This window comes from Quercus suber, unplaced genomic scaffold (genome assembly GCF_002906115.3).
Source record: "Quercus suber isolate HL8 unplaced genomic scaffold, Cork oak 2.0 scaffold_231, whole genome shotgun sequence".
NCBI classification, from domain to species: domain Eukaryota; kingdom Viridiplantae; phylum Streptophyta; class Magnoliopsida; order Fagales; family Fagaceae; genus Quercus; species Quercus suber.
The window spans coordinates 477,054-488,517 of record NW_027069688.1 but is presented as its reverse complement, the minus strand read 5'-3'; the positions used below and the strand labels follow the sequence as shown (position 1 = coordinate 488,517).

General features: G+C 35.6%; 1 protein-coding gene across 1 annotated transcript; it reads left to right on the top strand.

Moving 5' to 3' along the window:
* Positions 1 to 4,583: 4,583 nt before the first annotated feature.
* On the top strand, positions 4,584 to 6,291 carry LOC136070397 (uncharacterized). The gene is made up of 3 exons (XM_065780297.1): positions 4,584 to 5,213; positions 5,793 to 5,942; positions 6,097 to 6,291. The coding sequence occupies exons 1-3, from the start codon at positions 4,584 to 4,586 to the stop codon at positions 6,289 to 6,291; spliced, it is 975 nt and encodes a 324-aa protein (XP_065636369.1).
* The last annotated feature ends 5,173 nt before the right edge of the window (positions 6,292 to 11,464 follow it).

Below are 11,464 nucleotides of genomic sequence, written 5' to 3'. Positions count from 1 at the left end.
AGGTAGCAACGCCCCAAGCAGACCAGAATGATAGGACACAAGCCATCCATCCACCGCAGATACGACTCCGCCTCACATGGTTGCGGAGATGTAGATGATAAAGGAACATATGGACTTCATAATGAACGCTCTCAAAAGATGGGTGTTTAGCAACCTCGATGACTTGGTCCATCGAACTAATTCGCCATTCACCGCATTCGTCACTTCATCCCCTAGATCACTTGGAGTCTTTCAAGACCCTGATGCACCTGCAAGGAGTGGCAAACGAGATCATGTGCAGGGCCTTCCCCACTACGCTAAAGGGCCCTGCAAGGGTTTGGTTCAGCAGGTTAACGCCCAACTCCATTAGTACCTTTAATGAGTTAAGTGCATGCCTAATGAGCATTAAGTAATGGGAGGATGAGACGTTGAGGTCTTACACAGCTCGCTTTAACAAAAAAGCACTCTCAATCGATGAAGCTGACCATAAGATACTCGTGGCCGCATTCACAAATGGGCTACAGAAGGGTAAGTTTCTATTTTCTTTATATAAGAATGACCCAAAAACCATGTCAGATGTGCTTTACAAGGTCACTAAGTACGTGAATGCGGAAGATGTGTTACTGGCCCAAGAAAAGGGAAAGATAAGAGGTCGTATGGCCGGATAGGGGGCGGAAGATGGCTAGGACTGAAGAATGGTGGGAGGAAGGCGCTCTAAGCCCCCCATAGGGAGGTTCACAAGCTTTATCCCACTGACTGCTCTGATCGACCAAGTCCTGGTGCAAATCAAGGACAAAGAAGCGTTGACATTTCTCGGTAAGTAGAAAGGAGACCTCAATAAGAGGTCCAGAGACAAGTTCTATTGCTTTCACCGTGACCACGATCATGACACATCCAATTGGGTGAGCACTGGCTAAAAAAAAAGAAAAAAAAAAAAGGAACAACGACATTAAATACTTAACAAATAATAAGGGAAAGAAATAAAAGAAAAAAACTGACGGTGCTAAACCTGAGTCTTTGACAATACCCCAGGTATTGTCGAACATAAGGCATTGTGACCCACTCCTTTAGATGGCATACCCAACCGTCCCTTGAACAAAGAAGTATCTACCCTTCCAGTTCCTATTAGAGTCAAGCATATCCGACACCAGCCTAAGCTTTTTCTTCCGCTCAACAAAGTGGTATATCCCCTGGGATGAGATGCTGTGCTGAGGTCTATAGCACCAAAAAAACTCGTCTAGCGAAAGCTAATGGTTTCCACCACTTATACAACCCCACAACATATTAGCTCCAATGAATATCCTCCAAGCATTGGGAGCGACTTGGCTAACAGATAGCCCAAAAAAATTGGCCAACTGACGATGCAAGGCCGTCAGTGGCAACCTTAGTCCTACCGTGAACATGGCGTTGTACATGCCAATGTCCACGATCTTCCCCAAGTAGCACTTCTCAAATTTCCCAAGGAGATAAATTGGGATATGGTCAAGAATCTGGTAACGGTCCCTTAAATTCTTAAAGATTTTGGCCGTCATCGTTGGCTTAAAATCAATAATAGTCCACATTTTAAGGAGAATAAATGGACGAGTGTGGCCATCCCCGGAGCTTCCTGAACTTCCTTCTTCAGAGGTTCTCTTGTCAACTTCACCCTCGTCCCCGTCATCCTCTCCCTCCTCTCCTCCCTCATCACCTTTGTCCTCACCCTCTACCTCTTCTTCTTCCTCTCCGTCACAACTTTCCACTTCCTCGTTAGGAGAATAGGCGGACGTGTCCCTCTCTAACGACCAGGAAAAGCCCTCCTCAGGCTTATGACCTAACTGGAAGACTTCATCATAGCCCACTCCCTCACGGACTAACGACTGCTCACTCGTCTCTTCTCTAGACATCTATTCACCTTCAATCGACGAAGGTATTTTAAGAACCTAAGTTGATGGCCTCTCTAGAGAATTAACTAACCAGCAAGGAAAAAAAAAAAAAGGATAGAATGAAATAAAAGAAAAGACTTACTTTGTTAGTAGACGGTTCCTTAAGAAGTGACAACCTCAGCAAGATGATGGCAGCAAAGGCAACGGGATCAACGAGTTGACGAAAGCAAGGTAGACAAAGTAACGAGCTCTCTCTCTCTCTCTCTCTTAAGATCAACAAGGATGAAATAAGAGAAATGAAGGGAGGAGGTGAGATATATATAAGACAAAAAGCGTACAGAAGACGAAGCGACGCCTTGCTCAGAAACGAGGCCAATTGGCTTATGCCACGTGTCCTAGCATTTAATAATGGCTGCTCGAGGGATCCTCCATAAATACCCCTTTCTTTTTTCTTGAATAAACAAAAAATAATAGTAAAAAAGCTACAAGTCATACTCCATAACCCGTCAGCTAGAGCCGACGAGGCTATGGAGTAGGGGGCAGCTGATAAGGGTAACTCTGAAAGTTTGGTAAACTCATTCATATGAAGCAAAGTTGACGGTCCTGACGAACCCAACAACCTTAATTGTGCCTTCATAACTGATGACACCATAAAACCGATAGTTCCACCCATGGTTTTAAAAACCAGACCAGACCAACGGGTCTGACCGAGAACCGGCCTCAAATCCGGTCTAGTTATGATAAAAAACTGAAAATGACTTAAAACCTGATAAACAGTAAAAATCAGGCGGTTCAACCTGAGAACCGAAAAAATCGAAGGTTGAACCGGTTAATGATCGGTTGGGGTTTTTTTTTACTTTTCTAGCAAAACTATGTAGTTTTGGTCCTTAAAATTAACACTAAAATCCTAAAAACTAACCCTAAGCCTAAAGTCCTCACCCTTAAACTCTCTCATCTCACTCACGCCTCACTCAACCTTAGCCTTACTCCCTCACTCACCTCAAGCTCTCAAATCTCAACTCTCTCATCTCACGATCAGTCAAGCTCGCACTGCCTCACTCACCTCAAGGCTCTCTGCGCTCTTTCTGCCTCACAATCCTCTCTCTACGCTCTCTGAAGTTCACGATCAGTCAAGCTGCGGTTTTTTCTTTTTTCTTTTTTCCTTCTTGGTTGGTCTTGCCTTCGCCCTTTGTGCTCTACTCTCTGCTTCTCGGCATCTGGGTTTTAGGTTTTCTAATTAGGTAATTTTCTTTTCTTTTTCATTTTCTCAATTCTTCCTTTTTTTTTTTTTTTTTCATTTCTCTCGGCTTCATCAGGTAATAAACTAATAATTAATATTCTTTTTTTTTTAATGATTTTGATTACTTGATTTTGAAAATTTTCTCTGTTCTTTTTTTTTTTTCATTTCTCTTAGCTTCATCTCAGGTTCTCCTTTCGTGATTTCACTGGTAAGTGGTAACTTCAATTATTAGTTTACAATAGCATTTTAGTTTATTTGTGATTTTGTGTATGTTGTGGATTTGATTTACAGAGCATTATTGTTTGTGAAATATAGTTTACAGAGTATTATACTATTGATTGTGTATGTTATGTTGATGAATTTATTTGTTGATAAAATAGTTGCTACCTATCTGAAATTGTTAAGTGAAATGGAGTCTGCCTCTGTACCATCTAATCAACATGCTTCTACAACCAGGTCTAATGCTAATTCTTCATCTATAAGAGTGAAATGTGATCCCGCATAGGATATTGTAACTGAAGTAGTGAAAGATGGAAAAAGTAGTTATAGATGTATACATTGTGGGAAAAATTATAAAGGAGGGGGCATCAATAGGATGAAAAGACATCTAGCTGGAATTAAAGGTGATGTGGCTGCATGTATGGGTGTACCTTATGATGTTAGGTTTCAAATGGTTGAGAATTTGAAGTAAATTTCAAAATTTAAAGAACAAACAAAAAAGGATCAAGAAGCATTTAGTTATTCGCCATTAGAGGACTCACCAAAATTTGAAGATGTCCAAGAACTTACTCCTAGAGGTAGAGGGCTAGGTAGGAGAAATAGAAGTGGTCCTAGTAGTTTTCCACCAAGATCCAATCTTGGCAAGAGAAAGGTTGGTGACATTGGTAATTACTTCACTCCTAGAACAACACTGGGAGCTCAACCTTCTATTAAAAGTGTGCTTGTTGGCAAAGAAAAGTAGTGGAGGGTTGATATGTCTGCAGCAAGATGGATGGATGTATGATGCTTGCATTCCAATTAATGTTGTGAATTCTAGTTATTATCAACCTATGTTCAATGCTGTAGCTTCTTATGGTCCTGGATATAGAGGCCCAAATTATCATGCCTTCGAGTACCTTTGTTGAGAGACGTAAAAAGAGAAGTCCAATTGATTGTTGATTCTCATCGATCATATTGAGCTGACACTGGTTGTACAATAATGGCTGATGGAGGGACTGATAGTAGGCATAAAACATTGATTAATTTCCTTGTTTATTGTCATAAAGGAATATTTTTATACATTCTATTGATGCTTCTGACTTGGTTAAGGATGCTATTAATTTGAGTAACTTGTTTGATGAAATTGTTAGTTGGTTGGTCCTGCAAATATAATACATTTGGTCACTGAAAATGCTACAAATTATGTAGCTACTGGAAGAATTGTGTGTGGAAAATATAGGAACCTTAGTTGGTCACCTTGTGCAACACATTTCCTATACCTAATTTTTAAGGAGATTGGGAAAATGGATCATGTAGCTAAACTTGCAAAGCGAGCATCCAAGATCACAGTGTTCGTCTATAACCATGTGGCTTTGCAAGCTTGGTTGAGGACTAGAAAAAATTGGATGGAAATTGTGCGTCCAGGGCCAACTAGGTTTGCTACTACTTTCATTGCCTTAGGGAGTCTTAAGGAACATAAGCATGACTTACAAGCATTAGTGACTAGCAAATTTTATGTTAAATCAAGATATGTAAAAGATAAGAAAGCAAAGACAGTGGTGAAAATCATTCTTAATAATCAATTTTGGAATGATTGTCATGTAATTGTGCATATTATGTCACCATTGATTCGTTTATTACACATTGTTGATTTTGATGAAAAACCAGCTATGGGTTATGTATATGATGGCATGTATAGAGTAATTGATGGAATCAAAAAAAATTTCAAGGACAAGAAGAGACTATGCGAGCCTTATGTTAATATTATCAAGGATCGTTGGGATAATCAATTTTATAGAGATATTCATGTTGCTGCTTACTGGTTGAATCCTGCATTCCAATATGACTCATCCACTCTTAATAAGAGGCTAGAGACACAATTTGCTGTGATAGATGTTATTGAATCAAAAGTTTCAGCTGGTCGATTGAAGTTGGTGGAGGAATTAAGGCTATGTTGAGAGTGTGAACAAACTTTTGGAACCCAACTTGCTCAAGAATCAGCCAAGACATCTCAGCCGGGTAAGATATTGTTTACTTTAGCTAATAATAAAATGAAAATATGTTTTAAAGAACATATCTCTTTTTTATATTTTTGGGATAAGTATAGTTGTGTTTATTGATTCATTGTATCTTTGTTTTGTATTGTATATGGAACTTAGATGAGTGGTGGAAGTTGTTTGGATCTTGTGCTTCAACCTTACAAAAGTTTACAATTCGGATCCTTAGCCAAACAACTGTCTCTTCGGGATGTGAGCGGAATTGGAGTGTTTTTGAACAAATACATATCAAAAGAAGAAATAGATTGGAGCATCAACAACTTAATGATCTTGTGTTTTTTCATTATAACTACCAATTGAAAGAAAGGTATATATTATATAATCTCTTTGTTTCAATGTTTTTATGGGGAAATATGAGTGATTCACTGATTTGGTCAAGGGGGTTCTTTGTGATTGTGAAATATAAGTGATTTGGTTACTAATTAAATTATTCATTATGTTCATCTTATGATATAGAGTCAAAAGGCTATTGATTATGCAAGTATCGATAAAACTGAATTTTGGGTAGTGGAAGATGAGGAACCTCCATTTCTGGATCATGAGGAGATAAAGAATGCATTATATGAAGAGGGAGCGTATCCAATCGAAGAAGGGTCTTCTAGCCATGTACAAAGAGGTTAGCTTATAACAATCCTTTGCCTAGTTGCATATTTTAATTAGACTATTTATGATTTATGAGAAATGATTATTAGAATTGTTATTTCATTTATTGTTCTTTGGTTTTAGAATTTGTATAGATATGGACAATGAAGTGAGATAGGATGATGATGACATCAATTTGGAATCATTTGGTGATAAAGATGATGCTCCTCCCGGATTTAGAGATAAAAATCATCCTATTCATGTTGAAGATGAAGAAGATGAGGATGAGGATGAGGATGATGATAATGATGCTAGTGGTGGAGCATTTGGTTCACATGATGATATTGATTTCAATTGTCTTCATAACAAATGAGGCTTAGGTCTTAAAACTTAATAGTTGTTTGTTTGAAATTTTAAAACTTATTTGCTATTTGGATGTAACGAACTTATTTGTTATTTGCCATTTGGATGTAAATGTAATAACTAATGAACTTATTTATTTCGTTTTGTTGAAAGTTTATTATGTTAAGGATGATTGTTTTGTAATGTTATTATGTTAAATTCTTTAAAAAGATGTTATATTATATACTTATATACTTGTATTTTTTTTTTTAAAGGAAACATATTTGTTACTATTGGTTTGTTAGTTTTAGTATATTAAAAAATTATTAATTATTTATATAATTTAAATAAATAATAATTAAATTATTTATGGCGTCACCGGTTCGACCATAAAACCGGTCTTCAGCTCCTTTTCTAGTTCTTTCACTGTACTGGTTTTTAAAACCATGGTTCCACCACAAGGTTGATAGGTGCGCCTCGAGATCAACGACACTTGAATAAAACGACTAGAATGCATAGACAAGATAAGAAGCTGACGGAAGGAAGCTGAAGGGGATAAGTAAACCTTTGACGAGTCTGACATGGTCTTGCTTGGCCTCCACGCATGAATATATATAATGAAACATCTTGTGTTCCACGACTAACTTTAATCAAGGGAATTCGTACAAGAAAAGGATCCCGCAAGATATGCGTAGTAATGAGGATCTTTCCTACAAGGAAAAGCCTTCTATGCCAAGGAATGAATGTCAACTCTATCTACTATAAAAACCTCAAAACCCTCACAAACCAAGGTATGCATAATTTCTTCAAGCTCTGGCATTCTAGAATTGTGAAAGTTCTCTAACTTGACATTCGAAGGGTATTTGGTTGGTACCACACCAGTACTCTCCTAAGGTCTTCTTTTCCTGTGTTGTGCAAGTGTTATCTCGAGCACGTAATGACTGTGTGACTTACTAGCGATTTTCGGCATTATCAAAAGCTTTTAAAATCTTAAATATAAAACCTAACCCTTTTTTGGTATTATTTCATGTATAAAGTATTAAAATTGCCCCTCATATCATATTTAGCTCATTAAATCAAAGAATTTTATGCGTGTATATTTTGGCTTGACCCCTTGAAAAAATTACTAGTCTCCATCATGAAAATTGTTAAACATGCATGAAAATAAATGATAAGTTTATCATGTGATGACATGTATCAATATTTAGAGTTGCATTTTCACATAAAACCTGACATTATAACCATTAAACATCAGTTTGAATAAATGGTAATTACGTTTCTAATATGATGACACAAACATACTTAGACTTGCGTTTTCACATAAAACAATACTACGTAGATATCAAGTGTTGTATTCAAAAACTCAAAAAGATTATGTGATTTCAAGGAAACCACGGGAAAGTTTTGTGTATTTTTCCATATAATTTACATTCATTTGATTTTCCTCCCTGTGAAGGTTTTGCTATTGATGAACAGGTGAAGTCACCCACGTTTAAATTTGATATTGAAGACCCAATCACATATATACTTTCTGTGGTGTTCAATTTATTAGGCAAGGAGGTCATTTCTTACGTTAAAAAGTCTATGTCTCATTGAGCCACCATAATAGGAACTCAATAATCTAATAATTTCTCATAGAAGAGAAAGCTTTTGCGTAACCTTTCGAATCAGAAAAAAACAAAAACAACAGGATGCCGTTGGTATTGGAAATACAACAAGAGTCTTTCAATGCCTACTTTTGGGTCAAATAAAATTCACGGACATAGGAAGAAGTGGTGTAAAAAAAGATTTTTTCCTTTGATCATGTTTTGATTGTTAATCTGATATATATCAATTGTCTGTTAAACCCGCAATTTCTATGAAACTATGATACATCCAAATTCAAGAGACCCAATGGTTTTATATATAACTCTAAATAGGAAAAGCTTTCAAAAAAAAAAAAGAAACTTTAATAGGAAAAGAGTATATTGATGTGTATTTTACCCACTAGAGAAAAAATACATACCAACCAAAATACATGTACTATTTGAGTAATAATGTATTAATGCTTGTGTTTGTGTATGTTCGAGTTAGGAAAAGACTCTGGCTGGCCTAGCTCAAGTATATGAGAAAATAGGCAGCATCCCAATCCTCAAGGGCTTTAATGAATAATAATCCAATAATGAGTTCCATGTTGGTGAGGGGATTTTATGGTATTTTCTTTCATCAAAGTGTACACAAATCCCATTTGCCAAGGACATTTTCTCTTCGCTCTCATTGGCCTTTTTATTTGTGAAGTGCCATTCTTTTTTTAAGGTGTCTGGCCTTTCTAAGTAAGCCCATTGGGTCCATGTCTTCGCCGCCGTCTTTCCCCCAACTCTCCTCTCCTTTCGGGCTTTCCCTCATAAAAAATTTTCTAACTTAGGTTAGCCTAATCGCCCTACTAGCGGTTCGTTTTTTTGTACGCGTGGAAGTTGTGTGCCCTAGACTAACTCTGTACTAGTTAGTTTCCTTTTAATTTAAATTTCCTTTTCACTAAAAGCTAAACTTTCATTGTAAGGTATTCATATTTGAAAGTGCAAAATTTTTTTTTTATCTAATTCAAGTCTACTTTTTTTTTTTTTTAGCTAACAAAAGTTCAAAACATCCATGCAGTGGCGGTGTCACGTTATACTTAGGGTGTTTCTAGGAATACTTTGACCTTAAAAAAAAAAATTTATTTGTTTACCCTTTAAAAAAAAAAAAAAAATTATTAATTATTTATATAATTTAAATAAATAATAATTAAATTATTTATGGTGTCACCGGTTCGACCATAAAATCGGTCTTCAGCTCCTTTTCCAGTTCTTTCACTGTACTGGTTTTTAAAACCATGGTTCCACCACAAGGTTGATAGGTGCGCCTCGAGATCAACGACACTTGAATAAAACGACTAGAATGCATAGACAAGATAAGAAGCTGACGGAAGGAAGCTGAAGGGGATAAGTAAACCTTTGACGAGTCTGACATGGTCTTGCTTGGCCTCCACGCATGAATATATATAATGAAACATCTTGTGTTCCACGACTAACTTTAATCAAGGGAATTCATACAAGAAAAGGATCCCGCAAGATATGCGTAGTAATGAGGATCTTTCCTACAAGGAAAAGCCTTCTATGCCAAGGAATGAATGTCAACTCTATCTACTATAAAAACCTCAAAACCCTCACAAACCAAGGTATGCATAATTTCTTCAAGCTCTGGCATTCTAGAATTGTGAAAGTTCTCTAACTTGACATTCGAAGGGTATTTGGTTGGTACCACACCAGTACTCTCCTAAGGTCTTCTTTTCCTGTGTTGTGCAAGTGTTATCTCGAGCACGTAATGACTGTGTGACTTACTAGCGATTTTCGACATTATCAAAAGCTTTTAAAATCTTAAATATAAAACCTAACCCTTTTTTGGTATTATTTCATGTATAAAGTATTAAAATTGCCCCTCATATCATATTTAGCTCATTAAATCAAAGAATTTTATGCGTGTATATTTTGGCTTGACCCCTTGAAAAAATTACTAGTCTCCATCATGAAAATTGTTAAACATGCATGAAAATGAATGATAAGTTTATCATGTGATGACATGTATCAATATTTAGAGTTGCATTTTCACATAAAACCTGACATTATAACCATTAAACATCAGTTTGAATAAATGGTAATTACGTTTCTAATATGATGACACAAACATACTTAGACTTGCGTTTTCACATAAAACAATACTACGTAGATATCAAGTGTTGTATTCAAAAACTCAAAAAGATTATGTGATTTCAAGGAAACCACGGGAAAGTTTTGTGTATTTTTCCATATAATTTACATTCATTTGATTTTCCTCCCTGTGAAGGTTTTGCTATTGATGAACAGGTGAAGTCACCCACGTTTAAATTTGATATTGAAGACCCAATCACATATATACTTTCTGTGGTGTTCAATTTATTAGGCAAGGAGGTCATTTCTTACGTTAAAAAGTCTATGTCTCATTGAGCCACCATAATAGGAACTCAATAATCTAATAATTTCTCATAGAAGAGAAAGCTTGTGCGTAACCTTTCTAATCAGAAAAAAACAAAAACAACAGGATGCCGTTGGTATTCGAAATACAACAAGAGTCTTTCAATGCCTACTTTTGGGTCAAATAAAATTCACGGACATAGGAAGAAGTGGTGTAAAAAAAGATTTTTTCCTTTGATCATGTTTTGATTGTTAATCTGATATATATCAATTGTCTGTTAAACCCGCAATTTCTATGAAACTATGATACATCCAAATTCAAGAGACCCAATGGTTTTATATATAACTCTAAGAGAGATGCTACGTCTACAATAATTTTACAACATTTTTACAACAAATAATAGGTGGTTAGTTATTATTGGTTCAAATTTGAAACTAATACTAAGATTACTTTTTTGCCCTAACAATAATAACCAGTAACAACCTGCCACTTAGGATTTGTTGTAAAATTGTTGTAAAAATGTTGTAGATATAGCATTTCTCATAACTCTAAATAGGAAAAGCTTTCAAAAAAAAAAAAAAACTTTAATAGGAAAAGAGTATATTGATGTGTATTTNGTAGGCAGCAGGACAAAGAAGACAGTTTGCAACTTCCATCTAGGCGATCTGCCTCATCTATATCTATCTATATATTACTAAAATCTAAAGCATGGCATTTATTACTACTAAGCGCTGCCTGTTTGTGCTACCTTCATCGCTTACGTCATTCGCCACATAATTATTTTTATTATTCATTCCTTTTTTTTTTTTTTTAACAAATATATATTATATATATATATATAGATAATTAACTTTACATATTTATCTTTGTCGGTTTAACATTTATATATATTTCTTTTTTTATTTCCAATTTTTCTATAATTTTTTTTAACATTCACTTAATTTTTGAATATTTACACTTTCTTCAACATTTTTCTTCCCTTACTTTTTCAATCCCCACTACCTCTACTTTAATATTGCTATTCATCCTTTCCCTTCATCTTCCTTTATGTCTCTTCTTATCCTTTCCTCTTACTATAACTTTGTCACTCTTTCCATTCTTTGCATAGTTTTCTCTCACAAAAAATTTCTCTCTCTCTCTCTCTCAATGTTTTGGGTGATTTTTTATTTTTATTTTTATTGTATATTCCGCTTTAAGTTGATAAATTTTTTGTATTTAAGAACTCTAATTTATGT